Source organism: Rhinopithecus roxellana, chromosome 3 (assembly GCF_007565055.1).
Source record: "Rhinopithecus roxellana isolate Shanxi Qingling chromosome 3, ASM756505v1, whole genome shotgun sequence".
Classification (NCBI taxonomy): Eukaryota; Metazoa; Chordata; class Mammalia; order Primates; family Cercopithecidae; genus Rhinopithecus; species Rhinopithecus roxellana.
Window position 1 is genome coordinate 138,678,398 of NC_044551.1, and position 21,193 is coordinate 138,699,590.

The following is a 21,193-nucleotide window of genomic DNA, read 5'->3' on the forward strand; positions in this document are numbered from 1 at the left end:
AGGCAGAAGTTGCAGTGAGCCGAGACCATGCCACTACACTCCAGCCTGGGCAACAGAGCAAGACTCCATCTCTTGGGGGCAATGGGGAGAGAAAAAAAAACCTCTGACTTGTCCAGAATGACTGTCAACATATGAACCAAATCTTTCTTTCCTGATACTCACCAAGGATGTTAAAATTCTAAGGGTCAATTAAGAGTTATATGAGAAATCTATAACAAGTTTTGCCTAATACCACTTCCCATCGCAACATTTTCATCAAGGTCCACCTTTATTATAAACACCTAAGTTCAATTAAGACAAGTGAGAAGGTATTAACTTACATTAAAAAAAAAAGTCATTGTCCTGTATATTCTACTTAATTTTCAAATAGAATACTATACTGGCCACCAACAAAAAATGTTTAAGGGAAGCTCTGTTAATTTTGTTTTGCCTCACTGTTGTACTTCCAATGTCTCGACCATAAAAGCTAAGTGGGAAGCCTAAGGAAGAAGATATATTGTTGGAATACAGGCTCTTAATCACATCTATAATTCACAGTATTCCTTTCCTTTCTCTCTGACCCAAGTTCTTATTAAGTGACCCACAGACTCTTCTAAACATCACTATGCTTTCTCTAAACAGAAGCTGGGATGTGCACTGAAATAAAAACATTCTAACCAATATATTTTTCAAATCATTAATACAATACTCGTTTAAATACTTGTATTCAAAGTTTCTCACTCATCACCTAGCTTTATCAAGTAACACACACAGGTTAATATACACTATGACTGCCTTGGTAGCCGCAGTTTGACTAAATCCTGGGACACCACCTCAACTTGGAAGGGACAGAACCATATCCGGTTCTCATTAGATACACATTTTCTCATGCTTTCCATCTTAAAGACTTTACACCTTCCCAGAAGAGCAATAAATGTAGGAAGACGCCAGGTAGTATGTCTGTAAGGAAGATAAGTGATCAAATTAAATTCCTACGCAAGAAACCTGAAACTTCAAAAACTTTTCCTAAACAAATCACAGATGAAAAAGACAAAGTATGGTTTACCCCATTTCCACTTCTTTTCTGGAGCCAGCTGCCCAAATTCCTGAACAGCAGTCTTAACTTACTGGTTAGTTGGAGGAGCGGTCAATGGTATGGCCACCTCTTCCTCCTCGTATTCTGGTCCATCCAGAGAGTCACCTTCGTCCACTGTCCCCAGGCCCGCCCCCAAAGGGGGCAGGTAAGGGGGAGGGGGCAGAGGGGGAAAACCGCCGCCTGGCCCGAGAGTCTCAGCAGGCAACGAAGTGGGCAGCTTGGTGAGAGCCATGTCTCCACTAGGTCCAGCGACAGCAGCACCGGCCACGCCAGCAGCAGCACCAGCCACGCCAGCAGCAGTACCTCCCCCTGTCAGTCCGGCTCCCCCCAATTCCCCTGTCACAGACCCGGCTCCTAGGAACCCTGACCCCAAAGTGGCTCCGCCACCCAGAGTTCCAGCCACTCCGGTCTCCACCAGCCCAGGATAGGGGGCAGCTGCCACAGGCAGGCCCGCGGGTATCTTCACCCGACACACTGCGGGATAGGCACTGGAGCCCGCTGCCGCGCCGCCTCCTCCAGCTCCGGCTGTTACCGGGCCGCCCTCCTCACTGCCGGCCTCGGCCGCCATCATGTTGAAGCCCGCTCTACTCTGCCCTACCCTGCCCGCCCGGGAGCCCCGGGGGCCACCAGGCCCGGGCTCCGAGCCGCCCCACCCAGACGCGTCTCCCCTTCAGCTCCCCAGGCGGAGGAAACAACAACAAAAGGAGAGAGCCCGCCGCCGCGCCCCCTCCTAGGGCCACAGCCCAGGCTCAGGAGCTGCCTGGGTTACGGGAAGCGAAGTGGGCAAAAAACCCAAGGCCTGCACAAACGCCACCCAAACCTCACGGCACACACCCACACTCACGCACACAAACACATGTACAGAAGCGAAAACTTCCTGGCTGCACTAAAGAGGAAAGGAAGCACAGGGAAAGAGGCTGAGGTGGCTATCGCTCCTTCAGCAGCCACCACCGCTTCTTCACCACCCCAGTTCCGGCCACCCACACCGCAGCCACCGCCGGTGCCGCTGCTGAGGCTGGGGGCACTGCAGCCGCTTCATCCTCCAACAGGCAGATGAGAGGGGTGGGGACAAGAGAAAGGGGGGCGGGGTAACAAGGAAATCGACTGAACTGCTCACTACCTGGAGCTCTCAGTGACTGAAACCGTAGAGAGAGAAAGGAAGGCGGGGCAGGGGAGGAGGGACGGAGGGAAGGAAGGGCGGAGGAGAGAGAGGGCAGCTTGTGCGCAGGCGCGTTCCCGGAGCGGGGGGCGGGGGGCCGAGCCTGGAGGAAAAGGAAGAGTCCAGAGGGAAGGAAGCGGCGGGGACGCGCGGTGCGTGGTCGCGCTTGCTGTCCTCCTCTGGTTCCCAGCGTGCGGCGGCGCGGCCGCATCGCCTGTTCGCTTGGCCGGCGGCGCGCGCCTGTCTCCCGGGGCTTTGTTTGATGGGCGGAAGAAGAGGGAAGGGTACCTGAGCACGCGGGTGCTCGGCGCTGTGAAAGCCGGAGAGACGAGAGGGGGACCGGGAGGCGGTGGAGAGGAAGAAGGGGGAAAGGGAAAGGAAAATGCCTAGAAACTAGTTCCGTACTTCCTGACCGGTGGAAGAAACAGCCTTAGCCAGCAGCGCAGAAACCAGGCAGGAGTCAGGTAGCTTTGAAGATCGGGGCAGTACTGAATGTTTTCTTTTTCGTTGCATGCTGTAAATCACCATGACTATCTCACACACACACAGATAAAATAGATTCTGAAACTCCAAAACGAAATAAAGGGCACCATATGAGAAGGGTGGGGAATTTTGGTAGAAATAGTGGTTATGAAGTAAGATTTCTACCAGTATTTGCATACGTTTTTCTTTATCAACTGTCTCATAAACTTACCTATGCTATTGGATACTGTTGGATGCTGATGAAGAGGAGGGGGTGCCACAGAAAACACTAATCAATGCACTTTTGTCCTCGTTTGTGTGCAAAAGACTGCAGGGTGTGATCCACAATGCAAGCACCTTCAACAAGTCAAATGTCAAGAATGTCCCAGAATGCCAGTTACAATTTTATATCGTTTCTAGAGTAGCAATAAACTGAAAACTCATACAATTAAGGAGAAGGGTGTTATTTTGTCTTCTACACTAAAATGTATACAAACTATTACATGCATTCATATAGAGGGAGCTTCCCATGGTTTGAAATTAACGGTATTGTTATTTTAAGTTCTCCCAGTAGTAATCCCACGTTGAATACCATTGGATATTGATCTTTGAGATCAATATTTTCTCTGCTAAGGATGATCAAGCCAACACTCCGGATGGCAAGTGGTTGTGATAGAAACCCAGGAACAAGAGAAAAGACCATTAAAAGAGGTGGCAAGATACAGGCAATGCATTTTCTTTGTAAGTTTGCATAGGCCTATTTACCTAGTCGATGACAACGATCCAACTTGATTAGGAGTAGTCCTGGGGCCTCCATTATGCTTATGTCTTAGGCAGTGTGCTACTTGGGAGAAGGAAGATGAACCAGTCACAGGAGCTAGAGTTCTCGAGTGAATTAAGGCCAGCAACATCCTAGGAATTCAGAAATGCCACCTCAGACCTTCTGAATCAGAAACTGTGCAGCAATCCATTTTAACAAGCCATCCAAGTGATTGTTTGCCCACTTAAGTTTGAGAACCACTATATTAATGTATAGTATACTAATCAAGAAGGAAGTATGCAATACCTAAAAAAGGTTCTGAAAGAAATAATAGATGTCATTCATTAGGTGGGTAGGTAAAATAGGTGAGTTTTGAGTTGCTAAGCTCTGTGCTGTTCTAGAAATGAGAATGAAGTAGATCCGTAATACTTAATAATGAAGTACTACTAATAGTGGCCTCCCTGAGAAGTTTTCTTTTAAACTTAGACCCTCAGTTAGACAAGACTTTCAAAATACCTACTCTACCTACTGTCTGGTGTATGAACACCAAGTGCAACGTTCCCAACAAATCTTAATACAGCTGGTGCTTGAAAACCTCCAGTGTGTTAGCATCCCAATCCTCCATCCCAATACCTGTCCCAGTCACCACTGTCAGCCCTTGAATGCAGGACATTGGATGGGCAGGTTATCACTAGCCCTTGGTTTTCACTGATCTCTAAATGTTCACATACCCTCTGTATGTTGCCTGGGAGTCCAGATGAGGCTCACTACTCTTACTGCAGAATTACCTCCTCCTTTTTTGACAATTCTTTAGCACTTTTAAAGGTCAAAATTTAATGCAGTGTAACACCTATCAAATGCTCAATTAAATGTTTTCTAGACTTTTAGATGTATGTACCTACAAAACTGGACTGCAAATACAACCTGTGGTCTATTCTACTGCCTAGCCCAGTCCTAGGCAACCTCAGTATGCTACTTTGAACAGATCTTCATCCTTTTAACAAACACCAAATTTGATCAGCTCCCATCTTTGGAAATCAATTTCTTAACCAGTAGGAAATAAGTACTATGTCTATTTGTAAATCAGCCTTATATCCACATCTTAACCTAGTTTATGTTTAGCCTTAGAGCTAGCCCTGTTCTTTCCATCCAAAGAAATTGCCACATATTTTATGAGGTATTTTCAAATATTTAATATATTCCTACTATTGACTAGATATAGGCTGTAATCTTTACTATCGCTTGTGTACTTTCTGAATCTCAAATAAGTTGCCTATCTTTAATTTCTTTTCATTTTTTCCAAAAGGATTTGATGTTTCTACTTCCTTTATTTTTGTCTGTTGCCTTTCTTTTCCACCCACCTTAACTTTCTGCCCAGTTAACAAAGGGAAGTAAACAATCTTAATTAAATTCACAGATAATATTAAACAGGCAGGAGATATTGAAAAACAGAATAGTACACAAAAGAAAGAAAATTCAAAATACATTTTACCTTTAGTAAAATAAGCTATTATATCTGTGATTTTAGAAAAGTTACTCTAGATTTTGAAACATAGTATTTAATGAAGACTAAATAAAAAGTGCTGGACAAAAACTTGTGTATGAAAAAAACTGAAAATTTAAGAAATGAAGTTGGCTCATTCTGGTTTCATTGGCAACTGAAATATGAATGTACTACATTCCAAAATATTTTATAGTTTTGATATCTTGAGTACATGGAAAGGTAATTCTAACTCAGTAACATAACTGTAATTTTAGAGGACCTTAGAGCCTCTATATGAAAGTTTCTGATGAGAGGACTAACCAAAAGTAACAAAGAGCTTACTGCTGTGTTTGAAGAATGCCAAACTGTGTTCCATGCCCTAGTACATATTCAACTACACGAATAGCCTTCCAAATTTACCTAAATAGTATCAAAAGATTTCATTGACCCAACAATTTTGAAAGAAAGCCTTTACTTCTAACCCTAATGTCCCCACTGCATTTATTGACTTTATCTTAAAATCCTCCATAGCATAAATTTTTTTATTAGAAAGATCTTTTGAGAAAATAACATTGAGAAGATACAGGTTAAAGGAAATATTTTGATGAAAAGGTAAATAACTCTACAAATACTACAGTATGTGGTATAATAACTAAATAAGATTTATGAAAATTATAAATACCATAGAGAAATTGAATAACTCTGTGATGATCTCTGAGGCTGTAAAATAAATTCCAAGGTAAATTATCCACAGCTCTCTCAAAACATTCAAACCAATATATGGATAAAGAAGATTAGAACAGTTAGATCTAAATCTCTCTTCTCTTGAAATATAAAATAATAGAAAAATATATTTATTTTTTGTTATTTAATTTATTCCTATTTTGTCTTTATATTGCAGATCCTTCATTATTTTTTGCCAGAATCTTTCCTCCTTCATGATTTCTAGTCTCTTTTTCTTTACCTATTATTTTACTCTGACTAGGTACATTTATGTATTTTCCTTTCTTTGCCTGACTCCTATACATGATAGTATCCCATGGTAGAAGTAAAGGAGAAAAGCAAATGGAAAGGTTTCAAGGCAAAGAATGTGGGAGAGTCAGGTGGGTAGGACTCTGCCATATTTCCTTCATTATTACACTCCCATTTTTCACAGATAATATTTTTTGAATATGCCAGCAACAATTTAAATAGCACCTGAAGCACAGTCATGAAATCCAACTAAGCTTTACTCTTTTCACCTCAAGAATCCTGCAAAGTCTCTAATTCAAGTTACATTCTTTGGTCTACCTGAGAGTCTTCAGGAACCCTTTCACTTCCAAATTCAGTTAGTATGACAATACACACTGCTCTTTAAAGTAACTATACAATGAAAGGGCTAAGTGGAGCCTTAAGTCAGATAATTATCATAAATAAGGTGAGAGCTTTAACTACTGCAAATGCATTGTAAGTAGTATAACTTTACTCAACTAAAAACAGCTTTCTATTTCTAACTATAATTATTTCTGAATCCACGTGCTCTTTTGAAGACTTTTCAACTTCACTTGTTATCTTAATAGAACTCTTATTTTTCAACTTCCTATTCATTGTTTATCTAATTGTTTTTAAAAAGCAATGAAATATGACATATAAATACAATGGTATGTATCAGTGATTTTCAGACATCTGAGTTTTGTGGACTACTAAAAGTTCCACAAAAATTGAGAGACTACCAAATTGCCAATTATGAGTTTACCAATTTTGTGAAGAGAGAAGTATTTTGTTGTTACAACAAAACTGCCATTTCCTGCTGCTTTATTTCATAAAAGGAAAGGACATTTCAAGGTAGGGAGAAAGAGGGAAAGAGAAAAGAGAAAGGATGGAAATAATTTTAGAAAAAAAAGGAAAAGTCCTTAGAATTACATAAATTTAGCTTCATGAAATATTCATCATATATCATGTTCTCATTTTATCTTTTTCCATGGACGCATTAAAAATTGGCATTGAAGGCCAGGCATGGTGGCTCAAGACTATAATCCCAGTACTTTGGGAGGCCAAGGCAGGAGGATCACTTGAGCCCAAGAGTTCCAGACCAGCCTGGGCAACATAGTGAGATCCTGTCTCTATGAGAAATAGAAAAAAATTAGCCAGGTGTGGTGGTACATGCCTGTAGTCCCAGCTAATTGGGAGGCTTAGGTGGGCAGATAGCTTGAGTTCCAGAGGTTGAGGCTGCAGCGAGCTGTGATTGTGCCACTGCACACCAGCCTGGGTGACAGCAAGACCCTGTCTCAAAAAAAAAAAAAAAAAAAGAAAAGAAAAAAAAGAAAATAACTTTAGTTTGACAAAGTATGTTAGTTTGTATTTCCCCAGAAGCAGACTTTGAGACTAGTACTTGAGTGTTAAATTTTTTATTTAGGAATTGATTCCAGAATACTTCAGTTCAAGAGCAAGAAAGGGGAGGGGACAATATAGGGAATGCTGAAATGAACAGGTTGCTGCCATGGATAAGTAGGGCACTCCATTGATGTGAAACTCTGGGACACAGCACAGAATCCACCTGAGAGCTGTTACACCTAAGGGACAAAGAAACTGTGTTTTATCCATCGGTTCTCATTTGGCATTGGTTGAGGGCTGCTCCTGGAAAAATCTCCTCTGCAATGCCTCCAGACTGCCTTGTGTGCAATTGGAACATCTTCATGACTAGAGAAAGCCCTCAGGTAGAGAGCCACTAGTGCATGCAGTAAGAGACCATTGGCATGCATAGAACAGGTGACTCCAAGGGGATGTGGACTTGACACTGACATTAGCTACTGTACCAGGATTTCAGAACCCCTGGATTGAATAACTTATTTCTGTTAAGTACAGATGCTCCTTGACTTAGATGGAGTTACATCCTGACAAAACCCCATTGTAAATCAAGGAGCGTACTGAATGCCCATCACTTTCATACCATCATAGTGTACAAAAATCATTAAGTGGAACCATTGTAAGTTGGAAACCATTTTATATTTATCTTACTCTATAAAGCCTTAGTGTGCTAAGGCTATTTAGCACACATGGTTAAGAAGCTTATTCAGCTTGGGTGTGGTGGCTCATGCCTATAATCTCAGCACTTTGGGAGACTGAGGCAGGAGAATCCCTTGAGCCCAGGAGTTTGAGACAAACCTAGGCAACATAGGGAGACCCCCGTCTCTACAAATATTGTTTTTTTTGTTTTTGAGACAGAGTCGTGCTCTGTTGCCCAGGCTGGAGTGTAGTGGCATAATCACGGCTGACTGCAGCCTTTGCCTCCTGGGTTCAAGCAATTCTCCTACCTCAGCCTCCCAAGTAGCTGGGATTACAGGCACCCTCCATTATGCCCGGCTAATTTTTGTATTTTTTTTAGAGATGGGTTTTCACCATGTTGGCCAGGCTGGTCTTGAACTCCTCACCTCAGGTGATCCGCCTGCCTCAGCCTCCCAAAGTGCTGGGATTACAGGTGTGAGCCACCACACCCAACTTACAAATATACTTTTAAATTAGCCAGGTTACAGTGACTTCTGCCTGTAGTCCCAGCTACTCAGGAGACTGAGGTGAGAGAATAGCTTGAGGCCAGGAAGGTCAAGGTTGCAGTGAGCCATGAAACTCTAGCCTAGGTGACAGAGCAAGACCATATCTTTAAGGAAAAAAAAAAAATCAGTGTTAATGATGTGACTGAGGCAGGAGCTCCTAATTTCTCAGTGATGCATTTTGTCTCTAGATCAGGGCCTGCCAGAAGTGGTTTTCTAAGACTATCTAATTATTGCTTGCTCCCAAACATAATCCATGTCTCTTCTTTTTATCTGACACTTTTTGTTTTTTGAGCTAGAAAATAGAAGCATAGTCCAAAGATCATGACTTAGTAGAAAATTTTAAAGTTTTTAAAGTGCTTCTTTGTACATTGTCTCTCTCACAACTCCAGAAAGTGTGACAGTATTATTATCTTCAACTGACAGATCTGAAAGGCTTTTAAGTTCCAAAGGTGTGGTCAGTTCACCTTAAGTGACAAAGGTTTATTATAAGGATTCCCGGGGGAGTAAGGCAGGACAAGAAAACTGTTCCACAACAAAATGTCTAGTGTCATGGGGAACAATAATAGTATTTATTGTTCAGGATTCAGAAGCTGCTGCAGAGAATGAACAGGCAGACCTGTGTCATGTCTGAAAAATAAGGACCATGCTATTATCTCCTTTGGGTGCTGCACCATTCCCATGACTCAGGTGCTCTGACACTGCCTCACTCACTGCTCCCCCAACACATTCACTGCTTCTACTGATTCTGAGTCTGTCCCCAATACCAGCCATCCCTCTCTCCACTCCTCTCTAGCTCATGATTTTTGCTCACTCGTGGCTCCCACTACTTCTTTGCTTCCACTTACAAATATTTTTGAAGTGCCAGGGAAACAATGGTATGCCAAAATAGGTACGGTCTTTGCTCTCATGGTGCATACAGTTTAGAGAGAAGAGAGGCAGACATTTAATCAAGTAACCACATAAATAAATGCAGCATTTAACACTAAGATAGATTATGTTAGGGAAAGAAAAACTAAACTAACTTGAAATCTTTATGGATTTTGTAGTCACTTGACAGTCTTTGTTGGGTGTTCACAGAGTGTTACAATGTAATAATATAGACACAGTAAGTTAGCCCCAACCCTAGAATCCTGCCACACATAGACTATGTTTGATTCGCACCTCTGCCACTACTAGCTCCATAACTTAGCCAAGTTAATTAACCTCTCTGAGTCTCAGTTTTCACATTTGTTATATGCATGGAAAGCAACACCTATTGGCTTCGGTTGGGTTCCCCCAGAAGGAACTTGAGACTAGAATTGGGCTGTAAATTATTTATTTGAGAGGTGATTCTAAGAACTCCATTGCAGAGAAGGAAAGTGAGATAGGAAAGTGAAGGAAGCCAATAAAGGGTGTGTCATCAAACAACCACTTGGGGCAATAAGTTAGGGGAACAGGGGGTCAGTTCCATGGGGGAATTATGGCAGACCATGAAAACATGTCTCAGAGTGAGGAGTGAGGTAGCTGGAGGTATTTAACCTCCAACACCCTTCCATCTTTGGTGAAGGCTGCTTTGTGATTCATTAACTCCCTGTACTCCCAAGATGTCTCATGCTCACAGTGGAGAGAAAGATGGATAGTCACTAGATAGACAGATTCCATAGCCATGCACTAGAATAGTGAGTGACAAGGGAATATGAGTGGGGCACTGACAGTTGCTACAACTACTGTATTATGGTTCTCTTAGAGGGACAGAACATATATATATACACATACACACACACACGTATACATGAAGGGCAGTTTATTAAGTATTAACTTACATGATCACAAGGTCCCACAATAGGTTGGTTGTCTGCAAGTTGAGGAGCAAGGAGAGTCAGTCTGAGTCCCAAAACTGAAGAACCTGGAGTCTGATGTTTGAGGGCAGGAAGCATCCAGCACAAAACAAAGATGTAGTCTGGGAGGCTAGACCTGTCTTGCCTTTTCACGTTTTTCTGCCTGCTTTATATTTGCTGGCAGCTGATTAGATTGTGGCCACCAGATTAAGGGTGGGCCTGCTTTCCCCGGCCCAGTGATTCAAATGTTAATCCCTTTTGGCAACACCTTCACATACATACGCAGGATCAATACTTTGAATCCTTCAATCCAATGAAGTTGACACTTAGTATTAACTATCATACCTACCTTTAGGAGATTTTTATGAGAATTTGAAATTAGGAAATAGTGGAACAAAGTAAGAGCTAAATGAATTGTATCTATTATTATATCTATCTATATAATCAATATTACCATTGATAAGTCTTATTGAAATGAACTATGCACTCATGAAATAGTAACATCATATACTATAATGTAAACTTCAATATATAATTGTTAACATGAGCAGTATAGATTACTGCAAGTGGCAGTTTAGAAAGTCAGATAATTTGTGTCCTGGAGTAAAAGGGCAAACATTTTCCTCTGGCTTCTATTAACTTTCACTATTAACTCCTTCAGTAGTGAAAGAAGGACTGATCTCCCAGGCAAAGATGTAAAGAAAGGTGAGGAGACAAGACGAACATTCTTTTTGTGTTAGAGAGTGAAGAAGGCAGCCTTACTAGAACAGAGAACTTTAATCAGAAAAAAAATACAGAAGTGTAAGTTAGGACAAGGTTATGGAAGTTTATTAAAGCTAGTCAGAGGCATTAGGATTTTATCTTGAGGCAAATATGCAGCAGCTGAAGATTGTTGAATAAGGAAGACTGTCATGAAAATGAAAATCTAAAGATCAACATCAAGTCTTAGATCTTGAAAAGGACACCTAGCATAAGTCCTACCCATACAAAATAGTCTTTTAGAAAGTCTGTAACTTGGTGACAATTTGAACATTTTCAGTGATTCAGTGTTCATAAGAAATGTCAGAATGTTAGAAAGTGGTTTCCTTTATTGATTAGAAGTGTGGTTTTGGTGACTTCCTCACATTGGTCCCAGTGCATATTTCTAAATCTATAGTAAATATAGAGTCCCTAAAATACTCGAAGCTAACTAGTAAGTCCTCCAAAAAATTCCTCACCTGAAAAATTCTGGTTCCTTTTCTCATATTTCAAGTGACCAGCTATAGACCCCTCACCATCTTGCTCCTGATTCTCTTGACATGCTCCTATTGCCACTGTCATTTGGTCATGATACCCTACACAACAGTAAAGATACATTTTGACCATCCTAGTATGGAATATAAATTATGTCCCTCATCATAAACTTTCACTAATAAAGCCTAAGATTGCATATATCCTCATCATACCCTATGGCAGCATCTAAAATTTGGTCCCTTCTCCCTTCTAAATAGAAACTTTTTTAACTTGGCTTCCAAAAATATCACATTCTCTTAAGTGTTTGGCCTCAGATTCCTGTGCCAGATGCTTTCCTTCTTCTAAATGTTGAAAATTCTAATGTTGAGAGTATCCTGGACTTTCTTTGCTATTAACTGTTCTTCCTAAATGATTTAACTTAGGTCCATGAATTTAAGTATCATATATATGCAGATGACTCACAAACTAATATCTCCAACCCCAGTCATTTCTCTTAGCTCAAACTGTTCCTTGTAATCTCCACTCGAATATTTCCACCTAAGCCTTTTAAGTCTTCACATTGTGTAAGGGATGAGCTCTCTCTCTGGGCCCTCTTTTTTAAGGACTCTAATCCCATTAGGTCTTCACTCTCATGATCTAATCAACTGTCATTGGCCGTACCTCCTAATACCATCACTTTGGGGGTTAGAATTTCAACATATGAATCTGGGAATTTGAGGACAAACATTCAAACCATAGCACTGTATTTGATCACATTTCAATCTTGATTGCTACGACTTCCGTCTAAGCCACCATCCTCTCTTACCTGAACTTCTACAATAAAATCTTCTAACAGTCTTCCTGCTCCCACTTTTACTCCCACTGTCTATTCCACACACATTAGCCAGAGTGATCTTTTAAAAATGTAAATCAAATCACCTCCCATCCCTTTTAAGAATTCTCCCATGACACATAATAAAATGCAAATTTCTTCCTATGGTCTAGAAGGCCCTCCATGACATGGCTACTGTCTTTCTCTTAAACCTCAGCTTCTACCTCGCATCTCCACTTTTCAGTTGCCTTTGATACCTTCTGAGTGTGACACCTCCTGTCACACTGAATATCTACTTATTGAATATTCCAAGAATCCTACTAACTCATAGCCTTTAGACTTGCTATACCCTCTAAGCAACATAATCTTCAACAGAGCTTTGCCTGGCTAACTTCTTCTCAAATGTTATATTCAATATTATATTCTCATTAAGTTCTTCACTGACCACTCAAACGATGAAAAGACCTCCATCTACAGTGTTTGGTTTTTCTTCTTAGTGCTTTTCAGTGCCTGAAGTTATGCCATGTATTTGTTTACATATTTATTTCTGTCTTAATTTGGTTAGAGTGCTGTAACAAAAATACAATAGACAGGGTGGCTTTTAACAACAAACACTTATTTCTCACAGTTAGGGAGGCTGCAAAGAATAAGATCAAGACACTGGCAGATTTGGTGTCTAGTGAAACTCGATTCTGGTTTATAGATGATTGTCTTCTGTATCCTCACATGGTGGAAGGGGTGAAGGCACTAATCCCATTCATGAGAGCTCCATCCTTATAACCTAATCACCTCCCAAAGGCCTTACTTCCAAATATCATCACATTGGGGATTAGGTTTCAATATATAAATTTGGGGGGAACATACACTTTCAGCCTACAGCAGTCATCTACCTCGACAAATAGTGTGAAAGATTCATGAGTGCAGGGATTTATACCTTTGTTATTAACTACTATATTCCTCTTGCCTAGGGCAATGCCCACCACAGAGTAAGTGCCCTATAAATCTCTATGGAAGGAAGGAAGATGGAAGAGGAAATGAGGAAAAGAAGGAAGAAAGGAAGGAATTGGAATTCTTGGCAATTCATATCCCACTGTTGAAAAACATTGAGTTTACAGCAATTACTATTGAAACATTTTTCCTGTGAATGTGCATCAAGTCACATTTTTCCGGTGTTGTATTTGTGTAATGTGTAATATTTAATTTGGTGCTTTCTTTTGGTTTGTATTTAACATTTCAAGCTTCTAAGATTTAAATACTGTCTAGGTGTTTCTGTGAAAATATTTTGACGATACAGTTAATATCTATAATCAATCAACTTTAAGTAAAGATTACCCTTGATAAAGTGGGTGGGCCTCATCCAATAGGTTTGCCTTAAGAACAAAAACTGAGGATCCCTGGAGAAAGAAATTGTGCCTCATGACAGCAGTGTCAACTCCTGCCTGTTTAAGCCTGCCATTCTGCCTTGCATATTTTGAATTTGCCAGCCACGCAAATGTGTAAGTGAATTCCTAAAAATAAAAAACTCTTATAATATATATATCCAAATATATTTACTTAAATATATTTATATATACTTATTTATAATATAAATATATAAGTATATATTTATATACTATTTATATATAATTATTTATATTTACTTATATATCCAAATAAGCATATATTTGGATATATACTTATATATGGATTTATGATATATATTATATATGGATATATTATATATTTATGTATATATATTTACTTATACATTATATATCTAAATATATATCTTATATATATCCAAATATATTGTTTTGGTGCATTCTTTTGGTTTGTATTTAACATTTCAAGTTTGTAAAATTTAAATACTATATGTGATATATAGTATATATATAATCATAAAGTGATCATCACATCTGTAAGTTCAGTAGCCTAAGGTGTCATTTTTATGAATCAGATTATTGGAGCTTATACTACACATCTTGCTTGAGATGCATATATATGTGTGTGTGTGTGTGTGTGTGTATGTGTGTGTAATCTCCTGTTGGTTCTGTTTCCTCTGGAGATTTCTGACTGATACGGTGTTCAATTATGTGAAAAGCAAATCATCAATATTATCACTTAAATCCAAGACTTCAGGCTGAGCACAGTGACTCACTCCTATAATTCAAGCACTTTGTGAGGCAAGGCAGGAGGATTGCTTGAGCCCAAGAGTTGGAGACCAACCTGGGTAACATAAAGAGACCCCGTCTCTACAAAAAAATTAAAAAGTTAGGTAGGAGTGGTGGCACATGACTGTAATCCCAGCTACTCAGGAGGTTGAGGTGGGAGGCTCACTTGAGCTCAAGAGGTCAAGCCTGCAGGGATCCATGATTGTGTAGCCATGATTGTGAAGTACAGGAGCCGCTGTACTTCAGTCTGGGCGACAGAGTGAAACTCTGTCTTAAAAAAAAAAATCCAAGTCTTTAGGAGTAAACAGAATAAATACAAAGTTAGCAACCTATCCATGTGGATGTATATCTATTATCCATTATCCAATATTACTTAGGTATATTTGATCAATAAGCAATAATTCTCTTAACCTACCTTTATTTTATTCCCATGTATAAGAGATTTTGAAAAGCACCTTGCTAATTCCAAAAATAATGTTTACAGCATTTTTATCAATTTATTATCCTTGTCAAAAAAAAAAACAAAAAACAAAATTAAGCAGTGCTTGGTATGTCTTGTATCAATTTCTAACTAATCATTTTTTTCTATTCTATCCTCAAAATAAATTGGCTAATAATCTTTTCTAAAGTTTTGTTAGACATTGGCATATGTTATGCATTTTGGGAAATATTTTTGACAGAGGAAAGAAATAATATTTTAAAATTCTACTCTTGTTATATGTCATCTCATCTCATTTAATCCCATCAATGACCTTAAGGAATAGATAATGATGTTCTCATTCACTAAATGGGAAAACATGCTCCCAGTTTAAACTACCTATTTGTCGAAGTCATATTATACCACAGTATTCTTCTAGTCAGAACATGTGTCCAATATCTGTCTTTTGATTTCTCATGTGATCATTACCACTCATAAAATTTACCAGCAAATCCATTGTCACATCTGTAAATCTTTCAGTTTCAATTAAACCTAAGATATAATTTTTATGAATCTAGTTTTTGTAGCCCACTCAACACAGCCATCTTCTGTCTTAGGATTCTCTTGCCTACTTTGGGTCACAGATCTTTTTTAGGTTGATCTCCAAACAAGCAATACTCAGAGTAGATTAGAAGAAAAAATGAAGGAAATTGTGACTGACTAGATGTAAGAAGCAAAGAAAGTTGTTTTTTGTTTGTTTGTTTTGAGATGGAGTCTTGCTCTGTCACCCAGGCTGGAATGCAATGGTGCGATCTCAGCTCACCGCAACCTCTGCCTCCCCGGTTTCAATGATTCTCCTGCCTCAGCCTCCTGAGTAGCTGGGATTACAGGCACCCGCCACCATGCCTGGCTAATTTTTGTATTTCTTTTTTAGTAGAGACAGGGTTTCACCATGTTGGTCAGGTTGGTCTCGAACTCCTGACCTTGTGATCCGCCCACCTTTTTTCTTTTTTTAAACGACTCCAATATACTAAGCCTATGAGGATACAACCAACAGGTCCTGTATTCACAATCAGCTTGTTCCATGTTGATTTGTAACAGTATTATATATCCCCACCCACTGCCATGTAACTTGCAGTACCACCCCATCAGTGGAATATGCTTTTCTACCACATTGTTGAATGATATGTATACAGAAAGTAACATGTCATCACATCTTTCTTTTTTTAAGGGGGGGTGAATTATTATTATTTTAAAATTTGATTACAATGAATTTTGTTGGCATTAAAATTAGAGGCATTAAGCTAGAATGTATATATATCAAAAACTAGAAATTGAGTTTGGCAAAAATGGGAATAGGAGTTTTCCAGTAATTTCAGATTAGAAATCAACTTAGAGAAACAAACCACATGTTTCTTTCTTTCTGTCTTTCCTTCTTTTTCCTTCTTTTCTTCTCTACTCTGCCCGTCTGTCTCTCTCTCTCTCCCTCCTCTCCCTCTCTCCTCTCTCTTCTCTCTCTCTTTCTCCTTCTCTGTTTGCCCACGCTGGAGTACCGTGGCAGGATCATAGTTCACTGCAACCTCAAACTTCTGGGCTCAAACAGTCCTCCCATCTCAACCTCCTGAGTAGCTGAGATTACAGGCACATGCCACCACACCTGGCTCCTGTGGATATTTCTGCCAACAATCTTGCTCTTATCCATTGCCATAAGAGCATGTTCCAAACAAAGACTATTCCTTTAGTTAGGGTCCCATAATTAGAAGATACATGGAGCAAGCTACAGGCAAATTTGGCAGCCAACATGTAACATGAGAAAGGAATAAGCTGTTGCTATTTTAGGTACCAGAATTCCAGGATCATTTGTTACTGAAGCAGAGTTGACTAATAAAGGCAATGGATCTATAACAAATAGAAACAAATATACTGAAAAATAATGGTAATTTAGGATTATGCTAATGGATTGGATAATATAGACTAAAATCTGAATTATCAAAAAGCTTTTGCTAGCATTTGGAAAGAAACAAAATGTCTTCCATAAGATATGAAGAATTATTGAAGAAAGAAAAGGCTTTTGTTATGGTCATGTGTCCCTCCAAAATTCCTATGTTGAAACATTACCCCACAATGTGATGGTACCAGGAGGTAGCATCTTTGGGAGGTAATTGGGATTAGATGAGCTCAGGAGATGGATGCCTCATGGATGTGCTTAGTAGCCTTATAAGAGCTTACTTCCCTTCTTTGCTGTCCACTATGTGAGGATATGATAAGAAGTAGGTAGCCTGCTACCTGGAAAAAGGCCCTCACCAGAACTTAGCCATGCTGGCACCTTGATGGATATCCAACCGCCAGAAAAGTGAGAAATACATTTTTGTTGCTTGTAAGCCACCCAATCTGTTGTAATTTGTTACAGCAGCCTGAACTAAGACAGTTTCAGAATCTGCATTATTTAAATAACTGTTTACATAGCCACAGTTAAGTAAAAAAATCTTTGATTTATCTACAGATTTTGAGCTATAGTGATAGCATAGATAATGAGGTTTTTGTTTGAGGGTGAGGATTCTTTATTCTTTTGGACCGAGATATTAGAATTGATTTTATATTTTCATTTTTGCCATTTCTCCATTTGCTTTGTTTATTGATAAACCCTAACGATGATGAGAGTTTCTGAATTTGTACTTTATTTGGTATAAATATTTTTATATCTTAGTTAATAAAAAGGATATCCATTAAGTTTCTATGCTTTTTTGAGATGCTTGAATCAACTAGAAAAGCATGTTAAGAATTTTTGGTTTGAAAATAAAAACAAATAGGTTAAAAAAATGCAGTGACATATTATTTTTCTAGTCACCTAAAAATGTATGACTTATGCACATAGCCTAACTGGTTTAAAATTGTACTTTCCTCAAGTAAAATAATCAGTCTTTTAAGACTTGGCATTAATCAAAGCATGAGATGATTTTCGCCTGAAGTTTCTTAAATGAATTATGTATTGATGCTCTTATTTCCTGAGCCTTCCAAGGGAGGTCATGTATGATATGCTGCTTATATAATCTCGATTCTTAGACAATGTAAGCCTGTTTAGCTCTTTTGTTCCACAAAACCAATCACCATAGCATCACAGGAATAAATTCATCTAATTAAATAATTATTGAAAGATTAAGTGGTTATACTTATTTTTTTTTTCTTTTGAGACAGAGTTTCACTCCCATTTCCCAGACTGGAGTGCAATGGCACAATCTCGGCTTACCGCAACGTCTGCCTCCTGGGTTCAAATGATTCTCCTGACTCAGCCTCCTGAGTAGCTGGGATTGATTACAGGCATGCACCACCACGACCGGCTAATTTTGTATTTTTAGTAGAGACGGGGTTTCTCCATGTTGGTCAGGCTGGTCTTGAACTGACCTCAGGTGATCCGCCCGCCTCGCCCTCCCAAAGTGCTGGGATTACAGGCGTGAGCCACCACGCCCAACCTGTACTTACTATTTCTTTATATTTTGCAGCTATAAAGTCTTTATATTATATCATTGATTCACTTGATATAAATAAAGATATAAGTAAAAGTTTTATTAAAGGAATAAAACTCTGTGATTCATTTTCATCTGAAACAATTTTCTATCCCTTATGGCAAATATTTTTATTTTTAAATTGACTTTTTCTTCTTTAATAAGTTAATAAACATTTTCTTTCATTTTATGTAGACTACACAAACATGTTTTCTATAACTGTTTAATATGAATTCATTGTTCCATAACAACAGTACATATAATTTTTATATGTCATATTCTATAGTAGCAAATATTTTGTATCTTATATTTTCTGATTGTTTTGATATGTTAGCATTCATTTTTACTGAAGTAATTAAAACATTGAAAGATAAAATCAGGCAAGGCTCATATAAGAGTAGTCCCAGCTACTCAGGAGGTTGAGGCAGGAGAATGACTTGAACCCAGGATGCAGAGGTTGCAGTGAGCCAAAATCTTGCCACTGCACTCCAGTCTGGCAACAGAGTGAGACTTTGCCTCAAAAAAAAAAAAAAAAAAAAAAAAAAAAAAGAATTCTGCAGGGAAAGAACACAGTTATTATAGAAGATTCTGTTAGTTGCTTATCCAGAATCTTCTTCCTATCTCCTTTCTTGCTAACTGAACTTTTCCCAGCTACCCTTGCAACTAAACATGGCCATGTGATCCGGTTGGGTTCCTTCATGGCTTCTAGACTTGTGTCATAGTTAAAAACACCTCCATTAGAAACTCTCTCAAGTTATTTTCTGGTGCTTTTTTAGTTTCAATTTTTATGTTGCTTAAATATTTGATTCACTTGGAATTTATTTTGGTGTATAGCTTTCTATCTTTTTCCCCCTTTATATAACTTTCTCCTTTCATGCACTTATTGTCTTTGCTTTTTCTCCCATTACCCAGTTATTCAACTTTAAATAATTTTTTTCACTCTCAGCAGTGAGATATTATTAAAGGGAGGAAATAACATTAGGACTTTTATATTTTAATTATCTCTAGCATTCAGGAAAAGCTTTTGTTATCTTTAAAAGTTTGGGGAATGAGAGATCAAGAACAACCTGCTTAAAATTACTCTCTCTTTCTCCACGCCATACAGACATCCACTTTGGAGTGAAAATACCAAGGTGGAAAAGAGAAAACTCCACAAATATATGAGAAATATAATTATCTATCCAAAAGTTGTTTAAAATCTTTTTTCTCATCAAACAAATTTCTAGCTCCACAACTTTGAAAAGTTAAACGTAGGCCTTCTGTAGTTAAACTTTATATAATATATATATATAAATATATAAGTATATATTCATATATAAACTTTATATATTCATATATAAACTTTATATATTATATATGTGTGTATATATATGTATTTTTCTTTTTGAGACAGAGTCTTGCTTTGTTGCCTAGACTGGAGTGCAGTGGTGCAATCTCAGCTCACTGCAACCTCCACCTCCAGGGTTCAAGCGATCCTCCTGCCTTAGCCTCCCAAGTAGCTGGTATTATGGGTGCTCACCACCATGCCTGGCTAATTTTTGTATTTTTAGTAGAGACGAGTTTCGTCACATTGGCCAGGCTGGTCTCAAACTCCTGACCTCAGGTACCACCTGCCTCGGCCCCCCAAGGTGCTGGGATTACAGGCGTGAGCCACCATGTCCAGCCTAAACATTATATTTTTTAAAGAAGGAAGGAATCACTTCTCTGGATGAGATATACTTCATGTATCTCCTTTTCCTTTGAATAGATGACGATTCTCTTTATCCGCAGACATAGAACACAACTACTTAAAGGTATGATCCAACTTAGGAACATGGGGTTACAGGAAGATCTGCCTAAAATAATATGTATCCTTATCAAATACATTTGAGAAGAGATAATTTATTATAAAACTGACAAAATATTGATGCTTGTTAAAGGTGGGTGATGGTATACAAGGTATTCATTCTACCTTTTTTGTATGTTTGAAAAACTTCCATAATAAAAAGAGAAAAGCTTTAAAATTTTCTTGGTCATTTATACCTGACTTTGTGTAAAGATCCTTAGACAAATTGAAGAAAAGTTTCCAGCAGGAGGTGAGGAGGGCTCACTTCAGAGAGATTTATTCAAATCAACCAACAACCGGTAATAAAAAGTTACCAATTCTCAAGTATTTGCAAATAACTCATGTCCAGCCGAAAAGAAGGAAAAGCATGGATGATAGTACAAAATGGATCTGAAGACATTTACAAAATATTCCAGAAAACACAATGCCTTTCCGTTAGAAGTCAAATCACAACACTCTATTAGTGTGGATGACTAGTTGTTGAGTCAATATTACCACCCAAATTTTGGGACACTACGTCATAGTTTGATAGCTATTTATTATTTCTTTTATTAACAAAGAGTCTTTCTCTGCACTATACTTTTGAGCTGTTAAAGCAAATTTAGATTTTAAAAACAGTATGGCATTTAGATTAGTAGGGACCAAAATAAATAAACAAACCTGACTTCCATTTCAATTCTAAGATTCAAATATTCTTTATTGAAGTGAGCTAAGACTGAAAAAGCCTGATGTTCATTAAAGTCGCATTTGTATTCAATTCTCAAATTTTTCCAATCATATAGCTTTATTTTCATCAGGATTCACTTCAACAAAAATATAATTAAATGAACAAGAGGAAAGGTTTCAGAGAATGTGATGTGCTTTGTTCCCAACCAGATCCTTCTTGTTGGTAATTCAAGCCAAAGTTAAATTACGTTTATTCTTATCCCATTCTTCTACAAAAAAAAAAAAAAAAAAAAAAAAAAAA

General features: G+C 38.6%; 1 protein-coding gene across 2 annotated transcripts in view; it reads right to left on the reverse strand.

The window, feature by feature from the left end:
- RASA1 (RAS p21 protein activator 1) overlaps positions 1 to 2,211 on the reverse strand; it is a 133,550-nt gene extending 131,339 nt beyond the window's left edge. The window contains exon 1 of one of the 2 annotated variants that reach the window (XM_010354685.2): positions 1,108 to 1,646. In XM_010354685.2, the coding sequence (XP_010352987.1) occupies positions 1,108 to 1,646 (539 nt within the window). Of the gene's footprint in view, positions 1 to 1,107 lie in introns of both variants that reach the window. The other variant, XM_010354684.2, reaches the window with a different exon arrangement.
- Positions 2,212 to 21,193: the final 18,982 nt, after the last annotated feature.